General features: G+C 35.9%; 1 protein-coding gene across 1 annotated transcript in view; it reads left to right on the forward strand.

The window, feature by feature from the left end:
- Positions 1-721: 721 nt before the first annotated feature.
- The window catches only part of LRWD1_1 (Leucine-rich repeats and WD repeat domain-containing protein 1), a 32,175-nt gene continuing 13,549 nt past the window's right edge, over positions 722-19,347 (forward strand). The window contains exons 1-14 of the mRNA XM_051212771.1: positions 722-984; positions 1,030-1,452; positions 2,723-2,827; positions 5,062-5,331; positions 7,120-7,518; positions 8,540-9,057; positions 10,384-10,435; positions 11,263-11,753; positions 11,846-12,009; positions 13,055-13,166; positions 13,937-14,192; positions 15,547-15,678; positions 17,417-17,569; positions 17,670-18,243. Coding sequence (XP_051068684.1) covers positions 1,390-1,452; positions 2,723-2,827; positions 5,062-5,331; positions 7,120-7,518; positions 8,540-9,057; positions 10,384-10,435; positions 11,263-11,753; positions 11,846-12,009; positions 13,055-13,166; positions 13,937-14,192; positions 15,547-15,678; positions 17,417-17,569; positions 17,670-18,243 — 3,289 coding nt within the window. The 5' untranslated portion in view covers positions 722-984; positions 1,030-1,389. The remainder of the gene's footprint in view (positions 985-1,029; positions 1,453-2,722; positions 2,828-5,061; positions 5,332-7,119; positions 7,519-8,539; positions 9,058-10,383; positions 10,436-11,262; positions 11,754-11,845; positions 12,010-13,054; positions 13,167-13,936; positions 14,193-15,546; positions 15,679-17,416; positions 17,570-17,669; positions 18,244-19,347) is intronic.

Raw genomic sequence — 19,347 nt, forward strand, 5'->3', positions numbered from 1 at the left:
CAGAACATACAAAGCCAATGCGAGTTAGGCTTCGAGCATCTTTTGTAAGCCGTCGGACTTAGTCGTGTACACATTTTGTGATACCACTTTTTACAGTCGTCACACTGCATTCCCTCCTCAACGGAGAACAAACAATTTGGTTGCCCACATTTGTGAGTCTTACCAACCATTTTAATTCGATTTAAAAGGTTTAAAAACAAAAAAAATGATAGCAATGTGAACACAAATGTTAGTCAAGGACTAAAAACAGGTACTCAGGACAAAATTTAGTAAAAAGTTTCAAACTTTAACCAAAGAACTCTTAGTTAAAGTAGACCAAGAATGCTTTTTAGTGCAATAAGTACCAAAAGCAAGTATAATCACAACAAGTACAAAAATCACTGCCCTTTTTGAAATTCGCGCGTGCATATATATACTGAACGAGGACCTTGGTATTACCATGTCCTATTTTTTACTTCCGTCTAGGACTGATCATTTGGGAGGACATTCGAAGAAAGTTCAAAAACCGAGATCAAATCATTCACGTCTGGAGTTTGTTTCTCGCAACGAGTAGTGAATTACTAGAATTCTTTACCGGAACACGTAATATCAACATTTTCTGTTGATATATTCAAAACGAGATTGGACCTCCACAGTATTACAGACCTCCTATCCTTATTGCTGAGGACTGAATTTGTTCGAGGAGATATTGAATATTGGATTCAAGTTCATGTACTGGGCGGGAGATTCGCCATGTCCAAGCTAATTGACGAATTGGTGGCCCATGGCTTTGAAATTATTCGTGATGATTCTGGACAGGATCTTGTCAAACTTGTATTTATGGATGAAAATGATGACGCTACAGGATGTGCTTTAGTTACACCAGAGGATGCCAAGAAAATTCTGTCTGGTCAAGCAACATTACAAAATGCTGTAGATGAAGACGGCAAACAGGTCTTAACTCTTACTCCAATAGCTGACAGTGACTTAGAAGTAGTTGAACAGGTGAGTTGTTTTCAGGAAAAGGGTATCTAAGGCTCTTATTGATAGTCTAAAGCAGATCTGCCTAGTGAACACTCAACCTCTGCTGTTCCTGCGGAACTGGATGATCTTGAACGTCATAAATCGAGCAGCGAGGAAGTCATCGATAAAGACAATCATGAGGCCGCACAACCAAGCAAGTCAACTGTTTCTGACCTTTGCTGCGATGTTGGTGACTCCTTAATTAATTCGGGAGAAATTGATGCGTCTGACGTTAATTCGTTGGTGGAAAATGTGGAACAGTATACTTTAAGCGAACAAACAGCGGTAGTGGATAACGGCCAAGTACAAGTTGTCACAATCATGGATTCCCGTGGTCAAGTTTTGGATCAGAAGCAAGGACAAACTGGAGAACAAGTGATTTTAGAAATGCATGGACAGGCATTTTCGTACGAAATTCAGGGTCCCACGTCAACTGGTGAACCTATAACTGTAATTTGCTTTTACCTTTTGATTTTCACTCTTGTTTTTTTGGTGAAATAAACATACTTTCTGCGAGTTTTGCATAGTAATATATTTCACTCCTCGTAGAGCATAGACCGACGACCAGGAATCTCCAATTTACCTTATTCCTCGGCTCTCGAGCGAATACCTTAATTTGAATGTAGCTTTTATGTAAGAACGACACGTTTTGGTACACAGTATGTATGACCATGTTCAGACATTTTTGACAAAGAGAACACGTACTTGAGTCACTTAGTGGGGACAAAAAGCCGTTTGCTGTGTGTGAGATAATCATATCTTACTGTTTAAAGTTCATCAGCATGTACTGTGAATTCATCATACAGTAGTTCTGTTAACCGAAAGCTCTTATTGCAGTATCCGACTGGAAAGTTTGCTCCACAAGTATATTATTACTCTTCGAATTCACGTTTCGTTGGAGGAAGTATGGAGTTTCGTCATTAAGGAAAAGGACAATGAATGGGCCATTCGGATATGGTATACTAGTTGGACAGTGAGGTAGGCGAACATAGCTCCCTAGTTTTCTGTAACTGATCTCATGTAAAAGTTCTCTGGTCTATCTAGCATAGACAGCTGTTAGATACGAATGCTGAAGTCTGAATTGAGCTTGGAGTAGTTTTATGTGCATAATACATTTATTTTAGGATTGGTCTAGGTTCTAGTAGGTCGATCATCGGTATGTCAAATACGCACAAGATTTGACATTGCCCTATATATTTGGTGCCGACTAAATACTTGGTTCTAAACTTGTTTTGGTTTGTGTAGATGTATTATGTCGAAACTATAATAAATGAATTACAGTTATACTCAGTGAAATAAAACCATCAAAAGATCAGTGTGGTTCCAAGCAAAAAATATTGTAAGCCACGTGAGTTTGTTTTGCTTGAATTGTGGCTCAAATATCCGTTACACATCAAGTCGTTGTCTTTCTAGAATATGTTGAATTTTTTATCAATCTTATTATAATTGTTTACATTAATTTGGTTTACGTGTTGATCTTAGTTTTTCAGTGTAAATGGCGGAGTTTGAACATATAGGTTTGTGCCAAGTCATACACCTTTCATGTATGCTTTTGGTTTTACGGTTATGTAGTTTCTCTAGTGTCTACATGTAATATTGAGGTGTGAATTATATTGGCTACATATTGTTCTAAGAGTTGGTTTTTATTTTTCTCGATTGATAAACTTTATTCGACTTCTAAATTATGTTTCTTTATACTGTATTTGACCACCTTTTCCAGTCTACTCTGTTAATTTCCACAAATGATCAAGATATCCAAGATGTTTCAAACACTGCCGAAGGCGTTACACAGCAGAACATCAATGGTCAATCCAACTGGTCTGAAGTAAGCCTATTAACCCTAATTTACATTATCCAGTTATCTGTCGGTTAACCTGACTCGTGTACGTATCACAGAAACCATCCATTCGTCATATTTTAAAATCTGTGAATGGTTCTTAAGGTATGTAGCTATTTACATGAGAGCCATTAACGGGCTGTTCGTACCGACGTTAAATTGAACATTCATTGAATACTCGACCATTATTACACATTGGAGAGTATGAATCAACTGTTCTCGATGTTGATATACAGTTTACTGTTAGTTATTTGGTACTATAAGGTTAACGTATGAAATAACTGTAATGTCTTCTGGGGATCTCATTCCCGTGACCTTTTGATCTATTTTCCATTCTCTTTTAGTACTTACAATTTACATTGCCACTATGTTAGCAGGATTTGAGGCATATTCCATTCAGGATGTTAGTGCTCACTGATTGGTCCGTTTTAAGTCCATCAGCGCTAGCGGATAAACAGATGACATTTTAAAATATGTAAGATAATAGATGTATTAGCATTTTCGGTAAGACTAATCTATGGATGACCTTTAACTGATTCAGAGTGGCCTTGAAAAGATTCATCTACTTAACAGTCAAACCGGTATGAAAAATTAAAGTTAGGATTAGGAGCTAAAAATTAGGGTTAGGAATTACAGCTAGGGTTTTTATCATGAACTTACATCAGCTATAATTCACTTGGTATTGTTTTACTTGAATCTTCCCATTCATGTTTTGGGACTGAAATTGATCAGTCTCTTATTGGCATATGTGCATACTGTGCGTATGCCTCGATATTGCCTTAATTTACAAGCATTATAAGCAAAGATGGGTAGTGGCTAGCAGTGGAATCCAGGACGCGCGTTTCGTCCTGATCAGACTGATCAATTGCAGTCTTAAACCTCAATGGGAAGATACAAGCCAAACCATACCAAGTGAATTTAAATTCACCCCATTGCACAAGCAAGTGGCTATCAGGACTCAATAGCTGAGTAGATAACGCGATGGCGTTTGAAGCGAATGGTACTGGGTTCGAGTCCCAGAGTGAACACCAACTCTGAGACGCAGGTACATCCAGTTGACGTGTCCCAAACAGGACGAAACGCGCGTCCTAGATTCCACTGCTCGCCACTATCCATCTTTGCTCATCAGCTATAATGCTAAATTGCTATTTAGCCGTATGGATGAATGAATTTTGCGGTAAAATCCGAAAGTTGCTATCTTCAATCTGATTGGTTCTTCCATAAATTATAGTCTCACTGTCTGTTTCGTTCTCATACACCAAGCATTTCTAAGATATGATTACTCCACAACAGCCATTTTTTTGTTTGACTTTGGCTCTTTCAATACAGTCCTCTATTCGGATGAGGCTGCAGGTGGGTTAGATTAAGAATTTTCGAAAATTAGCCTTGGTGTCTGACGCATCTTAGAGGTCCACTGTTAGTACACTAATGGAGAACTGCGAATATATTTTTGATTTATTGCTTTAAATGGATAGTATGGTTGTAGTTAATGTGTCATGGAAGAGAGTGGCTTAATGGCTAGAATATTTGGTCTTGCAATCTTGAACCCCTCTCTTTTTTATTCAGGGCATCCTGGTTGTATCATTAGGTCTCGTAAAAATGTAGCATCACGCTAAAAACATAAGCCCTTAACTGGTAAACGGTTTATGGTAACATTAACTGTCAGAATATCATTTCAATAATCATAAAAACAGTTTAACTTCATTTTTTATAGAATCAAAACCTCTGGAGTTCGTAAAAATATCAGAATTGAATATCTTTACAGATATCATCCGTTTCTTCTAAACTATGTTTCTCATGTTATTTTGAATCCTTCGCTTCTCATCATTCTAACTTGTTTATACTGCGCTATTGGGAAGTGTGGAGATTTTGGCTCGAAGCATATTTTTTTGAGCATTTTTTCTTTAATTAGTAGATATCCTGGTAAAGCAAGCCGATCAAATAAGTTTGTATGTGGTCAGCCTATAGGAACAATTGGTAAAAGTAATTCATTGACTCTCCTTACTGTTCTCTCTGGATCCTTTAGATTACTGATTGGTTGTTGAGAACCTACAATTCAGAGAACATGTCAAAATTCCGATTTGTTTGGTATATATTTTAATATATTCCATTCAGAAAACCTCACCAAATTATTACTTATTAGTCTAACTAAAGTATTCTGCAAACTACTTCAAGTTCTAAAGTACATGTCTATTTTGGTTACGTGTTTAATTTTTGATAAGGGTGTTTCTAATGGCGCTGATAGAAGCCATGTTACTTCTGGATTTGATGAAATAACTGATGCAAATCCATCTGGTCAGCAATTCACTCTTACTGAAGCTACTACGTTAGTGGATGGGGAGGCACTTCAAATTGTTATACTTTCTGATGAAAACGGAAATGTACTTGATCAGAAGCAAGGTCACACTGGTGATCATGTCATTATTGAAATGAACGGCAGCTCTTTAGAGTATGTATTTCTTGGACCAACGGAAACTGGTGATCCGATTTTGGTAAGTCTGTTGTGTCTGAATGCATGTTTCTACTAAAGTTTTACGAATTTTGGTTGGTAAATTGACTCTACAGTGTCTAAAATCAGATTAATATCAAGGGTAGTATTAATTTCTTACTCCATATTCTTCCACAGTTTCATTCTGTACCATTTGCTATTCAATTAGAACTCAGCTATTGTAAATGAGCTCCAAATTACAGAAAAATCCGTTACAGGATCAAGAGTTGTAACACAATTTGCGAACGTATTCGGACTATTGATAAGTTAGGATGGGAATCAAAATACTGTAACCTGGCTAAATCCCAACTTAACTCTAATCCCAAAACTCCTAAACGCGATACTCATATTCTCAACACTCCTAACCCTAACATACGGAGCTTAACAGCCTATTTCACAAGAAGATCGTCACCCAGTGCTTTCAAAATACGGGTTATAGTTGGAATCATGATTTTCAGCAACGAGCAATCTTCGAGAGTGTTTTAAGTTCACGTTAATACTAAACATACACCAGCTTAATTTTAATTGCTCAAGCCCGTCGGTATAGTGTAGTTTTACCTTAATTTATTCTTAAAATATGTTGTATTCAAGATTAAAATATTTTTAGCACTCGGGTCGAAAGCATCATACTTTTTTTAAGTGCCAGTTATTTTTAATGTTTTACCCACGTTGAATTTCAACAATGTGTTTTCTGTTTATGTCATATATATGTATATGTATATGGACTACAGTGCAAAGTAGTGCATGGAGGACAGCTGACAGATGCATTCCAAGTAAGGATCGGAGTCAGACAAGGCTGTTTACTCTCTCCCTTCCTCTTTCTTCTGGTGGTCGACTGGATTATGAAGACCTCGACATCTGAAGGAAAACACGGAATACAACGGACAACTCAGAATCAATTAGACGATTTGGACTTCGCAGATGACCTAGCCCTCGTATCACGTACACACGAACAGATGCAGATGAAGACAGCCAGTGTAGCAGCAGTCTCTGCATCAGTAGGCCTCAGCATACACAAAGGGAAAACCAAGGTCCTCAAATTCGAAGCGGACAACAGCAATCCAATCACTCTTGATGGCGAAACTCTGGAAGATGTAGAGTCCTTCACATACCTAGGAAGCATCATCGATGAACAAGGAGGTTCAGATGCAGACGTAAAAGCGAGGATCGACAAAGCAAGGGTCGCATTCCTACAATTGAAGAACATATGGAACTCAAAACAACTTTCAACCAATATCAAAGTGAGAATCTTCAATACGAACGTCAAGGCAGTTCTACTGTATGGAGCTGAAACTTGCAGAACTACAACAACCACAATCAAGGAAGTACAAGTATTTATAAATAGCTGTCTACGCAAGATACTCAACATCCATTGGCCGGATACCATCAGCAATAGCCTTTTGTGGGAGAGAACAAACCAACTTCCAGCTGAAGAAGAAATTAGGAAAAGACGATGGAAATGGATAGGACATACATTACGCAAATCATCAAACTGCATCACGAGGCAAGCCCTAACTTGGAATCCTGAAGGGAAGCGAAAAAGAGGAAGGCCAAAGAACACATTGCGTCGGATAATAAAAGCAAATATGAAAACGATGAATTACAACTGGATGGAGCTAGAAAGGATTGCCCAGGACAGGGTTGGATGGAGAATGCTGGTGAGCGGCCTATGCTCCTTCACGAGGAGTAACAGGCGTAAGTAAAGTAATGTATATGTATATAATATTGAACCAACTGCTACTTGTGCTTTTTACTTAATATTCTAGCTAATGCCTTGATCTTTGTCTTGTAGACTACCTTAGTCGTTACAACTGAAACTGAAATGACAGAAAATACTCAACCTAACTTCAGCGTTGCACAGGAATCACCCGGTGATACAGAAGCAGGATCAACTGTAGCTAAATGGTGTCCACCCGGCCTGCCATCTGAGTTTTATGCTATATTAAGAAGACAAGCGGAAGTCGTTGTTTCTACGCGTGTCCCACGCTTTTCAGATAATCCGTATCGTCCTGAACCTTACCATCGGAAGCTTGGTCCGTATACGGCTTATGTAGAGATGCTTGAAATGGTTAATACATACAGGGTTGGTGCTAGTCAAGGTGAAACCCTGGAACTCTATGAAGCCTTAAGAAATTATGCTAAAATTTATCGTCCTTCTGGACCACATTCTCGAGCACTTACAAAGTATGAGGTTAGTTTTGTAAAGTAAGAATAAAATTAACGGTTTAGTACTATGTGTAGAATATGTTATGATATTGTATTTTACACGAAGATTTTCCAAACTGTTATAATCCGGTGTATTCATATGGTTGTCGATAACGTCCAGTTATCTGATGGATAAAGAATGTAGTACGAATTATTTAGATTTATTTGTTACGACTATTGATTTATGTGTATATGTTTATTAATTCTATGGTCTGACTATAAATCTTTAAGAATACAATCATTTAAAAAAAGTCCTTTCAGTCATTATCAATTTAAACCATTCGATAAAATAGTTCCACTTAGTCATATTTCGGGAAACTTGATTTCTATAACTTAATATACTACTGTGTTGTAGGAATTTGCCGTACTTTATGTAGATAGGAAAATGAACATTTGGATCACTTTTTCATTCACTCTTCCTTCACTGTTTTGATAAAGCCAGTTGACAAACAAATTCAAAATATATATGTAAATTCTAGCCATCTACTTTGATGTTAGTGCAAAATAGATAAAGATTTACTTCGGTTTTTAATTACTTGATAGTTGAATTCATGAGTTGATTAAAGCTAAACCACCTTGGAAAACCTGAATGTACTGAACGGCCGTTTCGTCCTAGTGCCGTCCAATGCTTTCAGGATTTCCAAGTTGGTCTAGCTTTAATCAACTCATGAATTCAACTATCAAACGATTGCAATCTCCACAAAACCCCTTTCTGATTTTAATTACTTAATTTGTGCTGTGCTCTGAGTTATACTGTTAATTGAAGTACTACTTGCTTATACTCGATTTCTTTTAAAGTTCAAGCCTATATAGTATCTTTTTGATAATCTATACTTAAATTTACTGCCTGTAACCTCACAGTAGTATACACACCTTGCATAACTTGTTGTATTGTATAAATTAACCTATGCCATTTATTGAGAAAAGGTACTGTAATATGATGATATTATCCCTAGATGATTTGTTCACTTAGGAATGTTTATACATTTTTCGTTTTAAAATACTAGCTAGCCTTAAATGAAGCTGCTGCTCAAATTTGCCGATTTCAACCCGGTTTACTTTTTCATAAACGAGATCTGTATCATCTTGCTAAGGAAACAGTTGAACGTTCACAGACCCTCTTAAATACAGAGAGAAGACAACAAAATCAACAATTACAACAGCAAGCACAACAAGCACAGCGACAACAAACCCAAGCAAAACAAAATATGAATGCTCAACGTCAAGCAAATCAAACAAATATGTCAAAACCAAAAGTCTCTCTCCCTACATCTCAACCCCCACGTACTACACCTCAAACTGTAGCAGTTGGAGGTCGTGTAGCTAGTTCTCAATTAGCTATGTTGGAATCTCGCGGTCTTTCTGGTATTCAACAATCAAGTACAGTAGTATCAACATCTAGTTCTATAACTTCTATTCATGAGAATTCTAATTCAGATAACTCACTTCTAACTTCGAATCTTCAAAGCTCAGGAGTAAATACGCTTCAGTCAAACAAACCACGGGTAATGACTAATGATAGCACGTAAGTGAGCGCTAAAATTATCAGTATTTTTCATCATAACAATCTAGTTTTTTTTTAGTAGTTTTAACATTGTGTACTGGTGTTTATAGTGAAAATACTGGGTTTCCAGTCCGTTAGCTGCATCCTCGAATTCCATTTCACATGTTTCGTTTTGGAAAACCAAATAGTACCACTCACTCTCATACAATCAAATGTTGACTGAGATCTCAGTACATAAATCGTTACTTCATGTGGGCAAATCACGTTTTCTCACATAGTCTTAGATTCGGCTGCTATTACTTGATGATTTAATCATTGAATTCGATATTCATCAGGTCTTTATATATAATCTCACTAAACTCAAAAATAGTCTTGCGGTTTGTTTGACCTTTACAGCAGTTGTGGTTCATGTTGTATTTCATGAAATGACGGGAATGAATGTGTAACACATTTTTTCTTAGATTCATTGTTTCGGATGAAGTTACTTGCTTCGCCTTTAGACATTATATTGTCATTCTGTGAACCATATTCTATCTACTTCATTTTGATTAGCTGGTTACCATCTCATCTGTGTATACAGTTTCGTACTTGAGCCAACATAAAGAAATTGGTTGCTTTATAGGGCATTGTCATAAAACATACATCGTTTGTTAAAGATTGAGTAAAATGCGTGTTTTTCTTTACAGTTCCTTGAAATTTCGGAACACTAGCATTTATAGAAACATCGACATGCGGGCTAATGCATATTCAATTGAAAAGTCAAAAATGAAGTAAAACTGAACTTATTGATACACAGTAGTCACCATGAGAATAACTAATGACGATATCATACTACATATTAAAGCCATTGTCAGTCAATCCTGTTGTAATTTTCTTGTACCATTCTTTATAAATGGTAGAATAGTTTTCTTAAATGAAGGGATTCTTCCTGATTGTATGTTTGTTTTTTGTTGTTAATTGGACTGTTTCTTCTGTAAAGTACTATTCTCATTCCCTTACTTATCCAGGTATTTTGTGATGATATTTACCCACCTTTGTTTATCCCTTTACGATTTCATCCGATTATTCTGCGGCATATTTATTTTGATGCTCATTTGTATCAATATATGTGTTCAGACATAAAAAAATAAAAAATAATACCAACAGAATGTTCTCGCAGTCAAATTTTTCTCAGCGAATAATGTTATAGCCGACATTGGATTGCGTTCAACAGTTACGATTTCATAGAGTAAACTGAACTCAGGGTTTTTTATTTATTGTACCTAATTTCTTATAATAACCTTTTGTTTCATTGTCGAATACTCTCTCCTTACACTTTATTTCTTCATCTCTTGTCTATAACCATAGTGTTCAATACTTATCTAGCCTTCCTATTGCTAAACGTGATTCGGCATATAAAGTAAGTACTTGAATGTATTAGTTAATTTATTGCTTATTCGCATTTGTTTTATGATTATTTATTCGGACTTGTCATAATTAACATCATCTACATACAATGCCATAATAAGTAGCTCTTGTTTTTTTTTCGAAGTTCGTCCATCTATGAACAGTTCATCAAAAAATTCATTCTTAGTAATGAATTATTCATTAAATATTCATTTTTCACTATGATGCACCCCTCATGCAACAATTACTTTGGTGATATACATTAATGTAAGTTGTAGTGAAAAGCCGTTCACTCTATGACGGACAAGGTGTATTTTTTCGGGGGGTGAGGAGGGATCAAAATGTTATCAAACACTATTAATTATAGCGAAATTTCACCCAAATCGGTTGTGTCAAGTAACATTCTGTAGCACTGTTAACCTTATCCAGTTTCATTTGATTTTGATATTCTAGTATAGTTGACTTCTTCTTTGTCTTAAAACGTTCCAAACATTAAAGTGGCAACTGCGGTATTGTGATTTACAAACAGATTTTCGACCAAACAATAAAAGTTTGAACGGCACGACCTGGTTCATTTTTATCCAATATTTATGTGTTACCGAAAACAGCAATCTGTACTGAAGTTGTTACGTAAATACCGATAGTGATTATTGCTTATTCCAAATTAATAAAGTTCTTTAACGGTTTTTAAATGGGAGTAATGATCTACTAATGAATAAGCAATACAATAAGTCCGTATTTTCTGTACAAGATTTTTATTTGTAGGATTCATGCTATCATGCCTGTTTTTGAAGAAATAGTATGCTTCAGAAGATAAAAAAATAAATTCCTGTATTTTAGCTTTTACCTAACGAAGAGGAAGCCATTCGCATTGCTGCAGTTGATGTTTTATCAGATATGCCACAACTCCAAATCAAACCAAAAGCTGATTGTACAAATATCGAACGTGCTTGCTGGGATCAAGCTCGACAGTTGTCAGCACAAAATTTGGGACTCACAGATTATCACTCTGGTAATTCGTCAGTTGAACATATTAATCAAATTCAATCCCTTGTGTCCAATGAACTCCGGTTGGATAGCGTTCGTGAAGCAGCTGCATTGTATGGGCGCCTACCTGGAGGCATCCAACCGCCAAATGTAGCAGGACTACCACGATCTACACCCGTACCTGTACTAACTCCGTATGAGGTTGCTTGTAATGAAGCTGCTTCTTACTTGGCTTCGGGTTTACCAAGCCTCCTTACTCATAGACGTGAACTTGCTGAATTAGCAAAGAAGGTGGTGAGAAATTCTGGATGTTTATTTACACATACTCCAACATCAGATAAATTGTAAGTTAGAGTTTCCGATTGGTTTTGGACCTATGATGCAATTGTATTACCTTCTTATGGCATTATAATTTTTGATTTTTCCTTGGTTTTAGACCAATTGGTGGTGGTGGCTACCGATTCTATTGCTCAGATCAACTTCTTGAACTCGATCTTTCAGCAGCAGAACAACTTTTATCCAATCCTCTTGATGGTAGTGATTCTCCAGATTCTGGTTGTGATGTAAGCCTCGAAGACAGTGATACAGATGCTCTTTCATGTACGTTATTATATCGTGAAAAATAAGTAACTACTTGCTAGTTTACATACATTGTCTACTAATTGTTCTAAATATGTGACTGGAATCAATCTAGTGTTAGATTTAGGTATTTTCGAAATTCGAATCCGTTATCTCAGATAATACAAAATATTCAGTTCGTTAATTGAAACTACTTAAAATCTAAGTAACGCAACAGAAAGAGAAAGTATGAGAAGGAGTTTTAGTGATTGTAGAATTTCCATAGTTTATATCAGAAAATCATCTCACCTATCCTCCTCTGGAAAATTAAAAATACTGGACAGTTCTTGTAGTATAGAACTCAGTAGTGTGCATTCACGAATTGTCTGGGATCCAAACCCGGAGCCTACCACCTCTCTCAAATGCTTAAACTATAAATGGCGACCTGAAGTTCAATGGCGTACATGTCCAAATTCAATTCACTGTCTCTAGGTTTTTAGTAATGGCCTAACTATAATCAGTTTGTAATTTGAACTACGAAAAAGAGAATAATCAAACTACCAATCACATATTCGACATGCATTATATAAATCAAGATGAAGAATATGTCTGCTACTACCAAAAACATATTGACCATAATCCAAATATGCCAATAACAGACTGATCAATTGCAGTCTTAAACCTCAATGGGAAGATACAAGCCAAACCATACCAAGTGAATTTAAATTCACCCCATTGCACAAGCAAGTGGCTATCAGGACTCAATAGCTGAGTAGATAACGCGATGGCGTTTGAAGCGAATGGTACTGGGTTCGAGTCCCAGAGTGAACACCAACTCTGAGACGCAGGTACATCCAGTTGACGTGTCCCAAACAGGACGAAACGCGCGTCCTAGATTCCACTGCTCGCCACTATCCATCATTGCTTACATAATCCATAATATTTTATTTTTTCAGATATAGAACTTGATCTACAATAGTTCGGTCAATTTAAAATACTCATTCATATTTGTATTCGCACTGTTAGTTTTTACGAATCCATCAGAATCTATGCATTTTGTACTAATTTGTTTTCTTTTTCCATATAGCTAAATGTGAATCTCTTATTCTAACTTGTCAAGAGTGCAATAATGTTGTAGACGATATTACAATATTTATATCTACTGGAACTGATTCTCTGAAGAAAGTTAGAATTCTGAAGTACGTGAATGTGTATTCTTTTCCTTCTGATTCTACATGAGCGTTTTCTCATGGTGGTCTCATGCAATTTTATAGAATGGTGACTTCGTCGTTAGGGCTTTCAGCTACTAAGTTCAAGGTTCAAAGTGTGCTTCATTTAAAAAAACCTAGTAATATCATCAGGTCTCACCCTTAGAGTGTAGTTCATATTTATCTACACGTGGAATGAGCCAGTTTTTCTTATAAAATGACTAGTTCAATTCATAAGAGCTAAGTTTTTGATAAACTGTCGGGCACTGATTATCCAATGATGAGACTAACGTAATGTGTCTTATGCTTCATTGGTTGTTAATAGTATTTACGTCTAACTACACTTCCGAGATTGTACGTATATTTGGATTGATTTATGCATACCAAGCGCTATACTTTTGCTAGTTATTAAAGTTACATACGGAATTGATAATAGAAATCAAAGGAAAAACCTGGCTCTCTCACACTATTCAAACCATATTTTTATCATACCCAGTTTTTTTCCTACAGATTGACGAAACTCGTAACTGGCAATGAGGTCTTGATCTTGGCTTTAAAGCCTTAGTTAAAAGGTATTAAAGTGATAATACCATTGGTAGGATCACAGTCATCCAATAGGTCTAGGCAGTTATTTTTTTATATTGCCATTAGATTTCTGTAAAAACTAAAGTAACAGTATTTTCTTATTATATGGTGGTTATTTTCTAAGGTTTTCCAGTATTCTAAATCATTTAACCTTTTTATTGCTTATTTCTTCATAGTTTAAGTGATTGTGGTTTTACTGGTATAGTCCCTGCCCATCTTAACCAATGTGTTAACCTAGTTGAACTTAATCTCTCTGGAAACGCATTGTATGCCTTCCCAAGATGTTTGCATTTACCGAAGTTACGTCGATTAAATCTAAGTGGAAATCCTAATTTACTACGATCCACGCAACGTGGTGTTCCTGTCGAACCCCCACTTGTTGAACAATTCCCGAGATTAGTTACATTGGACCTGGATCCTGAACTCGCTCTTGTAGGTATAACCTCTTTTTCAGTTTGTGTTTACTGGTTTCTTATAAAATGGCTTTAATTTTATTCAATTTATTCAGTAACTGTTTTGTCCATTTTATATTTCTAATGGTTTATACTTAAGTCGATAGCTTGTAGGTAATCATAGTTGTAATGCTCGTCATCATTCTTCAAAAAATTGTGATAATGTAATATATCTCTGAGCTTCAAATTTTGCGCTCACAGCCAAATATCAAACGAATTTTACAGTAATTGTTCTGGCTTCTGATCCACTGAAACTACCTCTAACTATCTGAAATTTCCATCAACTAGAACATGCAGTTTATATCACATCACTTACTCATCATTTTCATGCCTCCTATTATCGTCATAGTGCACTTATTTATCATGGCCATTAAGAATGGAGGGTATTCATAGGTTACTAGTATTTCCGAGGCATTGCTTTTATATTTTGGGACTATCGATCGTAGCTGCTACTTTGATGTGACGACCGGGCTTACCTGTCTTAATGAACCGGTCGAACAATAATGCCCGAAACTGTTCCTTTAGTTCCCGCCAAATCAGACAGGTTGGGTGGGAGGCAGTAGGATTAAAAGCAATAAAATCATGTTCCGAAAGAGAAGTACCGTGTGACATCAGTAACGTGTTTCCCTCAACAAGCAACGTTTGCACTGATTCCATCTTTTCATAACATGAGGAAGGATTTGTAAAATGTCGACCGTAAGAATTTCACACCTTACTTTATCTCACGGATTTTTGGGTCCAGTCCTAAGACTTTTTGAAACGCGGAGCTAACACATTGCATACTTTTCACAGAAATACCATGTGTAACCGGTTTCAAGCAGTTGTTCTTTAGGCTTTGTGGTCATGCTCGCAGGTTGCTACCACAAATACTAATTCCTGAAAGTTCAACTGTATAAAGAAAACGTCAAAGCATATTTCTAGAGAGACTAAAGATGTTAATTCCGATGTAGATTTATACGATACCCAGATACCCATAAAAACTGTAGTGATATGTACGAGTAACTGTGCCTAGAAGATTAAGAGTAATCAATTAATTCATACCACTAGGCTTCGAACACGATAAGAGGTAAAGACAATATAAACATAGACTGACAAAAAATCTACTCCATAACCATGAGCAGTAGTGGGTAGCCAAAGGAAAAGTGATAGAAAAAAGGTAGTGGTGATAAACAATTAACATAGTTCATATGGTTTGTTTTTATCATTGTTTTTCTCTCATTGATTTCCATTTTACAATCTTTTTCATGTACTAAATACTTGTAGACGTATTTCATTATCAGCGATTATTTATTAATACATTAAAATTTGACATTTTTTCTCTCTTTATACTTTAGCTACTTTCTCCACAATCACTAGCCTACTTATGTCCATATCTAAAAACAATTAATGGTAAAGATTTTGTTGATGAACCAACTGAAAATACTATTAATACAGCTCAAACGGCAAAAAATGATTTATCAGCTTTGGTGTGTACTGTTGATACTACTTTTTTCTTTCTTTCAGTTTATATTTATTCTATGTACTCATGTTGGAATTTCGTTTATCTGTTTGTTATGCAATAACTGATTTAATAGATTTCGATAGAACAATAAGAAGAGAGAGAGAGAGAGTTAATCTCATTGTTCTATCGAAATTTATAAAACTGGAATTCTCAAGTTGATGAAACTATAGTTTACGGACGACCTTTAAGCGACGCCAAAGTGACTTTAAGAATGTACACCTAATAAATAGAACTAAATAAAGGTTCTAAACTAGTGTGAAGAATTAAGATTATGATTTTCGATTGATGATTAAAGTTAAGAATTAGATTTAGGTTTTTCATCACGAACTAAGATAAACTAAAATGCCAAAACGCTATTTAGCCAAATGAATGAGTAAATTTCGCACCAAAATCAGAGACCTGTTATTTTATACCTGATTTATTTATTTTAACACAGACATTGGTACAAGGAGGTACCAAATACATATGCGCCACACAAATCTCATTTGATATGTGTGAGTGCTGTGATACTATCTGGGTGCCCAAACCTAAGTAGGTGGTTTCTTTAGGAGACCACACCCTGAGCCTTTGACCTGAAGGTCTGATCCACAAGGCAGTGGAGCATCGTAAGGAGTTGCAGTCCCATGGTAGCCGGTGACCAACGATTGGTTCATATGCCATTTGTTCCTTCAGGATACTGGAGCCCATGTGCATCATTGGTTTGGAATGAGGGTTTTCCAACTCCCCTAGGTAGACCCTCCGTGTTCACCAACGCGGTTAGAGCGCCGGACATTCGGCACTCGTCCTCTCAAGTTCGTAAACAACACCCCCGCCACGAGAAGGGAATGAGTAGGAATTCCCTGGCAGAGGCTATATACGCGTGACCATGTGAGTGTATTTGGAGAGGGAAAGCGGACTCTCCCCACTCTCAGCTGTACCAGGGCATTTGGGGGCATACCTGATTGGTTCGTCCATAAATTATAGTCTCGTCGATTTATTGAAAAGAATGTCTTTTAATATGGTAGAAATTATAAACATTTATTATTAGTTTCCAAATATTATGCGTTATAAAATCCTGTCAACTGAAGAGCTAGCTAAAAAAAGAACGTATAGAATCCAAGAGCTACTGTACTTTATTTCGGATCGGAATTAAGGTAAATCGTCAATTGTTTTGCTTGAAGTTTAAGGTACAATGATAAAAAAAACGTGTATGTTATTACTAACCGAATGAAAACTGGCAATATTTAGTTCTAAGAAGGCTTGGAATTAATGAAAATATCTGGTATACAACAATAAAGTGAATTTTAAATGGTGCTTAATCTAAATTATATCAAATACTTGAGACCAATTGTATGTTTAAGTACTTAATATTGTTCATTGCATAATCAAGAGTGTTTAGTGAAGCATTTTTTACTCTCACCCAAAATCTCAACCTTAAGTTTCACAAAATTGTAATAAACAACAAAATGGAAAGTCATTACATTGTAGTTGATGGTAATTCCTGACCCCAATTTGTAAATCCATATCAAAACTCCATTTTAACTCTTAGTACCTAATTTTAAACATTTTTGCATTCTAACTGATGTCAGTTTATAACGATAGTAGGTTGACTTGACACTTGTAAAACTAAAAAAAATATATCTGAGTTAGTTTATCGATAAAAAGATATCATACTGATTCCTTCTGTAAATGTATTTGTGGTTGTTTCTCATTTATTGTATTAGATCTATTCAAAATGGGAAGATGATATAGCTGGATTTTACAAAAAAGGCTTACCTAAACGAGATACAATATGTGTCATTGAAACTCTTGTTTTACATGCTGTCAATCGAAGTTTGGAAATATCTCAACCATTTACCCATTGCAAGAATATTTTGGTAAGTATTAATATAGAGTTGTATTTGTCGATTCATTTATTCTTGTCTGGTTGTTATTCATTCAGTTATTATCAGCTTGTTTTTCTTTTTTAATTTAAAGGCTCGGAGAATCGCGGAAGATTTTCTGGCTCCAAAAATGTTGGATGATGAATGTGAAGATGAAACATTGGATAAATTCACACATACTTATATTAGTGATGATGAAGGTGCTGCCAGTGACAGTGAATTAGATACAGAAGAGGAAGATGATTCTTACTGTAAAGAAAATAATCATATTGAAAAAAATTCTGAAAATCAAATAAATGAACCTTTAGAAAAGTCACATTTACAAATGAACTCCTGTTCAGTTTCCACAGGTACGATACGTAAAAAACCAAAGAAAGTAGTTTCAACAGAAGCTTTCCAAGCATCTGTTGCTGAGCGTGAGGCTTTAGCTGCTGCAGCAAACTTAACTTTATTACCGGATGAACCACCTAATCGACTTATTAATGTGGTAGGTCAGGCTTTACGTCATGGGAAAACAGTTGTGTATGAAGTAATGAGAACTGCTGCTAGACAGCCTGATGGCGAATTAATACCTGTTGGTGGGTTAGGGACAACCACTAGTTCTACTAATTTGACTACTCTTCAAACCAATTCACAAATTGATGGAGCCTTAAAAAATCATCAGGAAGGTAAGCGTTGTTAAATCTTTTTGTCAGTCATATCTCATCCTTCAGTACAAAGCTCACTTAATTATACTTTTGAATTGTATGAACGTTATAAGTCAATGAGACTAATGGATTGTTTGGGGAAAAGCAAGTCGAATGACGAAATATGGTACATAATATATTTAGTTCCTCCTTATACCAATGTCTGTGTGTTTAAATAAATAAATAAATCGAATGAGGAAAGAGTATCCACTGTCATCCGTAATGTGTACGTGTGCAACAATAAAATGTCGGTTGTATTTTTATCTGAACAAGGAGATCTGAAATTATACGAATAGGTTTCTGTTGAACTGTTTCCTCTCCTGACCGTAGTTGTTGTCTTCCATACGATTGATTACTTGAGTTACCTACTGTTATCAACCATTGAAGCCGTATTGGTTTGAGCTCGTACTTATGATTCTAAGGCTAGACAGATCTATCAATGTTGTGTCCTTAACTTTTATACGAATATCAAATTTAGATACGCGGACTTACACGACCAACAAATGACACATACACTTGTACTGGTCCTTTTTTACTTGCTGTTAAGTCCAGAACACAAGTCGCAGCCTCCGCGATATGAATCGTATATTTCAAACATACTAGGTTTGTATACAAGCCAAACAGACCACATCACATCATCATAAAGTAGAAAATAACATTTGCACAAGATCTAGTCAAAAGTGGCTGTGATTGTGGAAGACTGTAATTAATAACAACTCAAGAATGATAAATCGTATAATAAAAGTCTTGAAGTCAAAGTAATGCTTACAACTTCATAAAACTGATACTTGATCTTAAAATATCGATATTGATATCCTATGCATAAGAGATATCTACAGATTGTGCTATTCACAGTAATTTCTCCTGATCAAGAGCTATTTAAAATGTGTTCAAGAAAACTAATATACACTCTCTCCTTTGTGTTTAGACTATGTAGCCGTTTTGTCGATACCGGTTGCCGATAGTTTTATAACTTTTAACTTAACATTTTCTCTTAAAGCTACATTAGTCGTAGCCTAAGTGCATATTATTTTGTCCTTACTTCAGTACAATAGAAGGAATTATGTTTCTGAAACTTTTCTATTC

This window comes from Schistosoma haematobium, chromosome 3 (assembly GCF_000699445.3).
Source record: "Schistosoma haematobium chromosome 3, whole genome shotgun sequence".
Classification (NCBI taxonomy): Eukaryota; Metazoa; Platyhelminthes; class Trematoda; order Strigeidida; family Schistosomatidae; genus Schistosoma; species Schistosoma haematobium.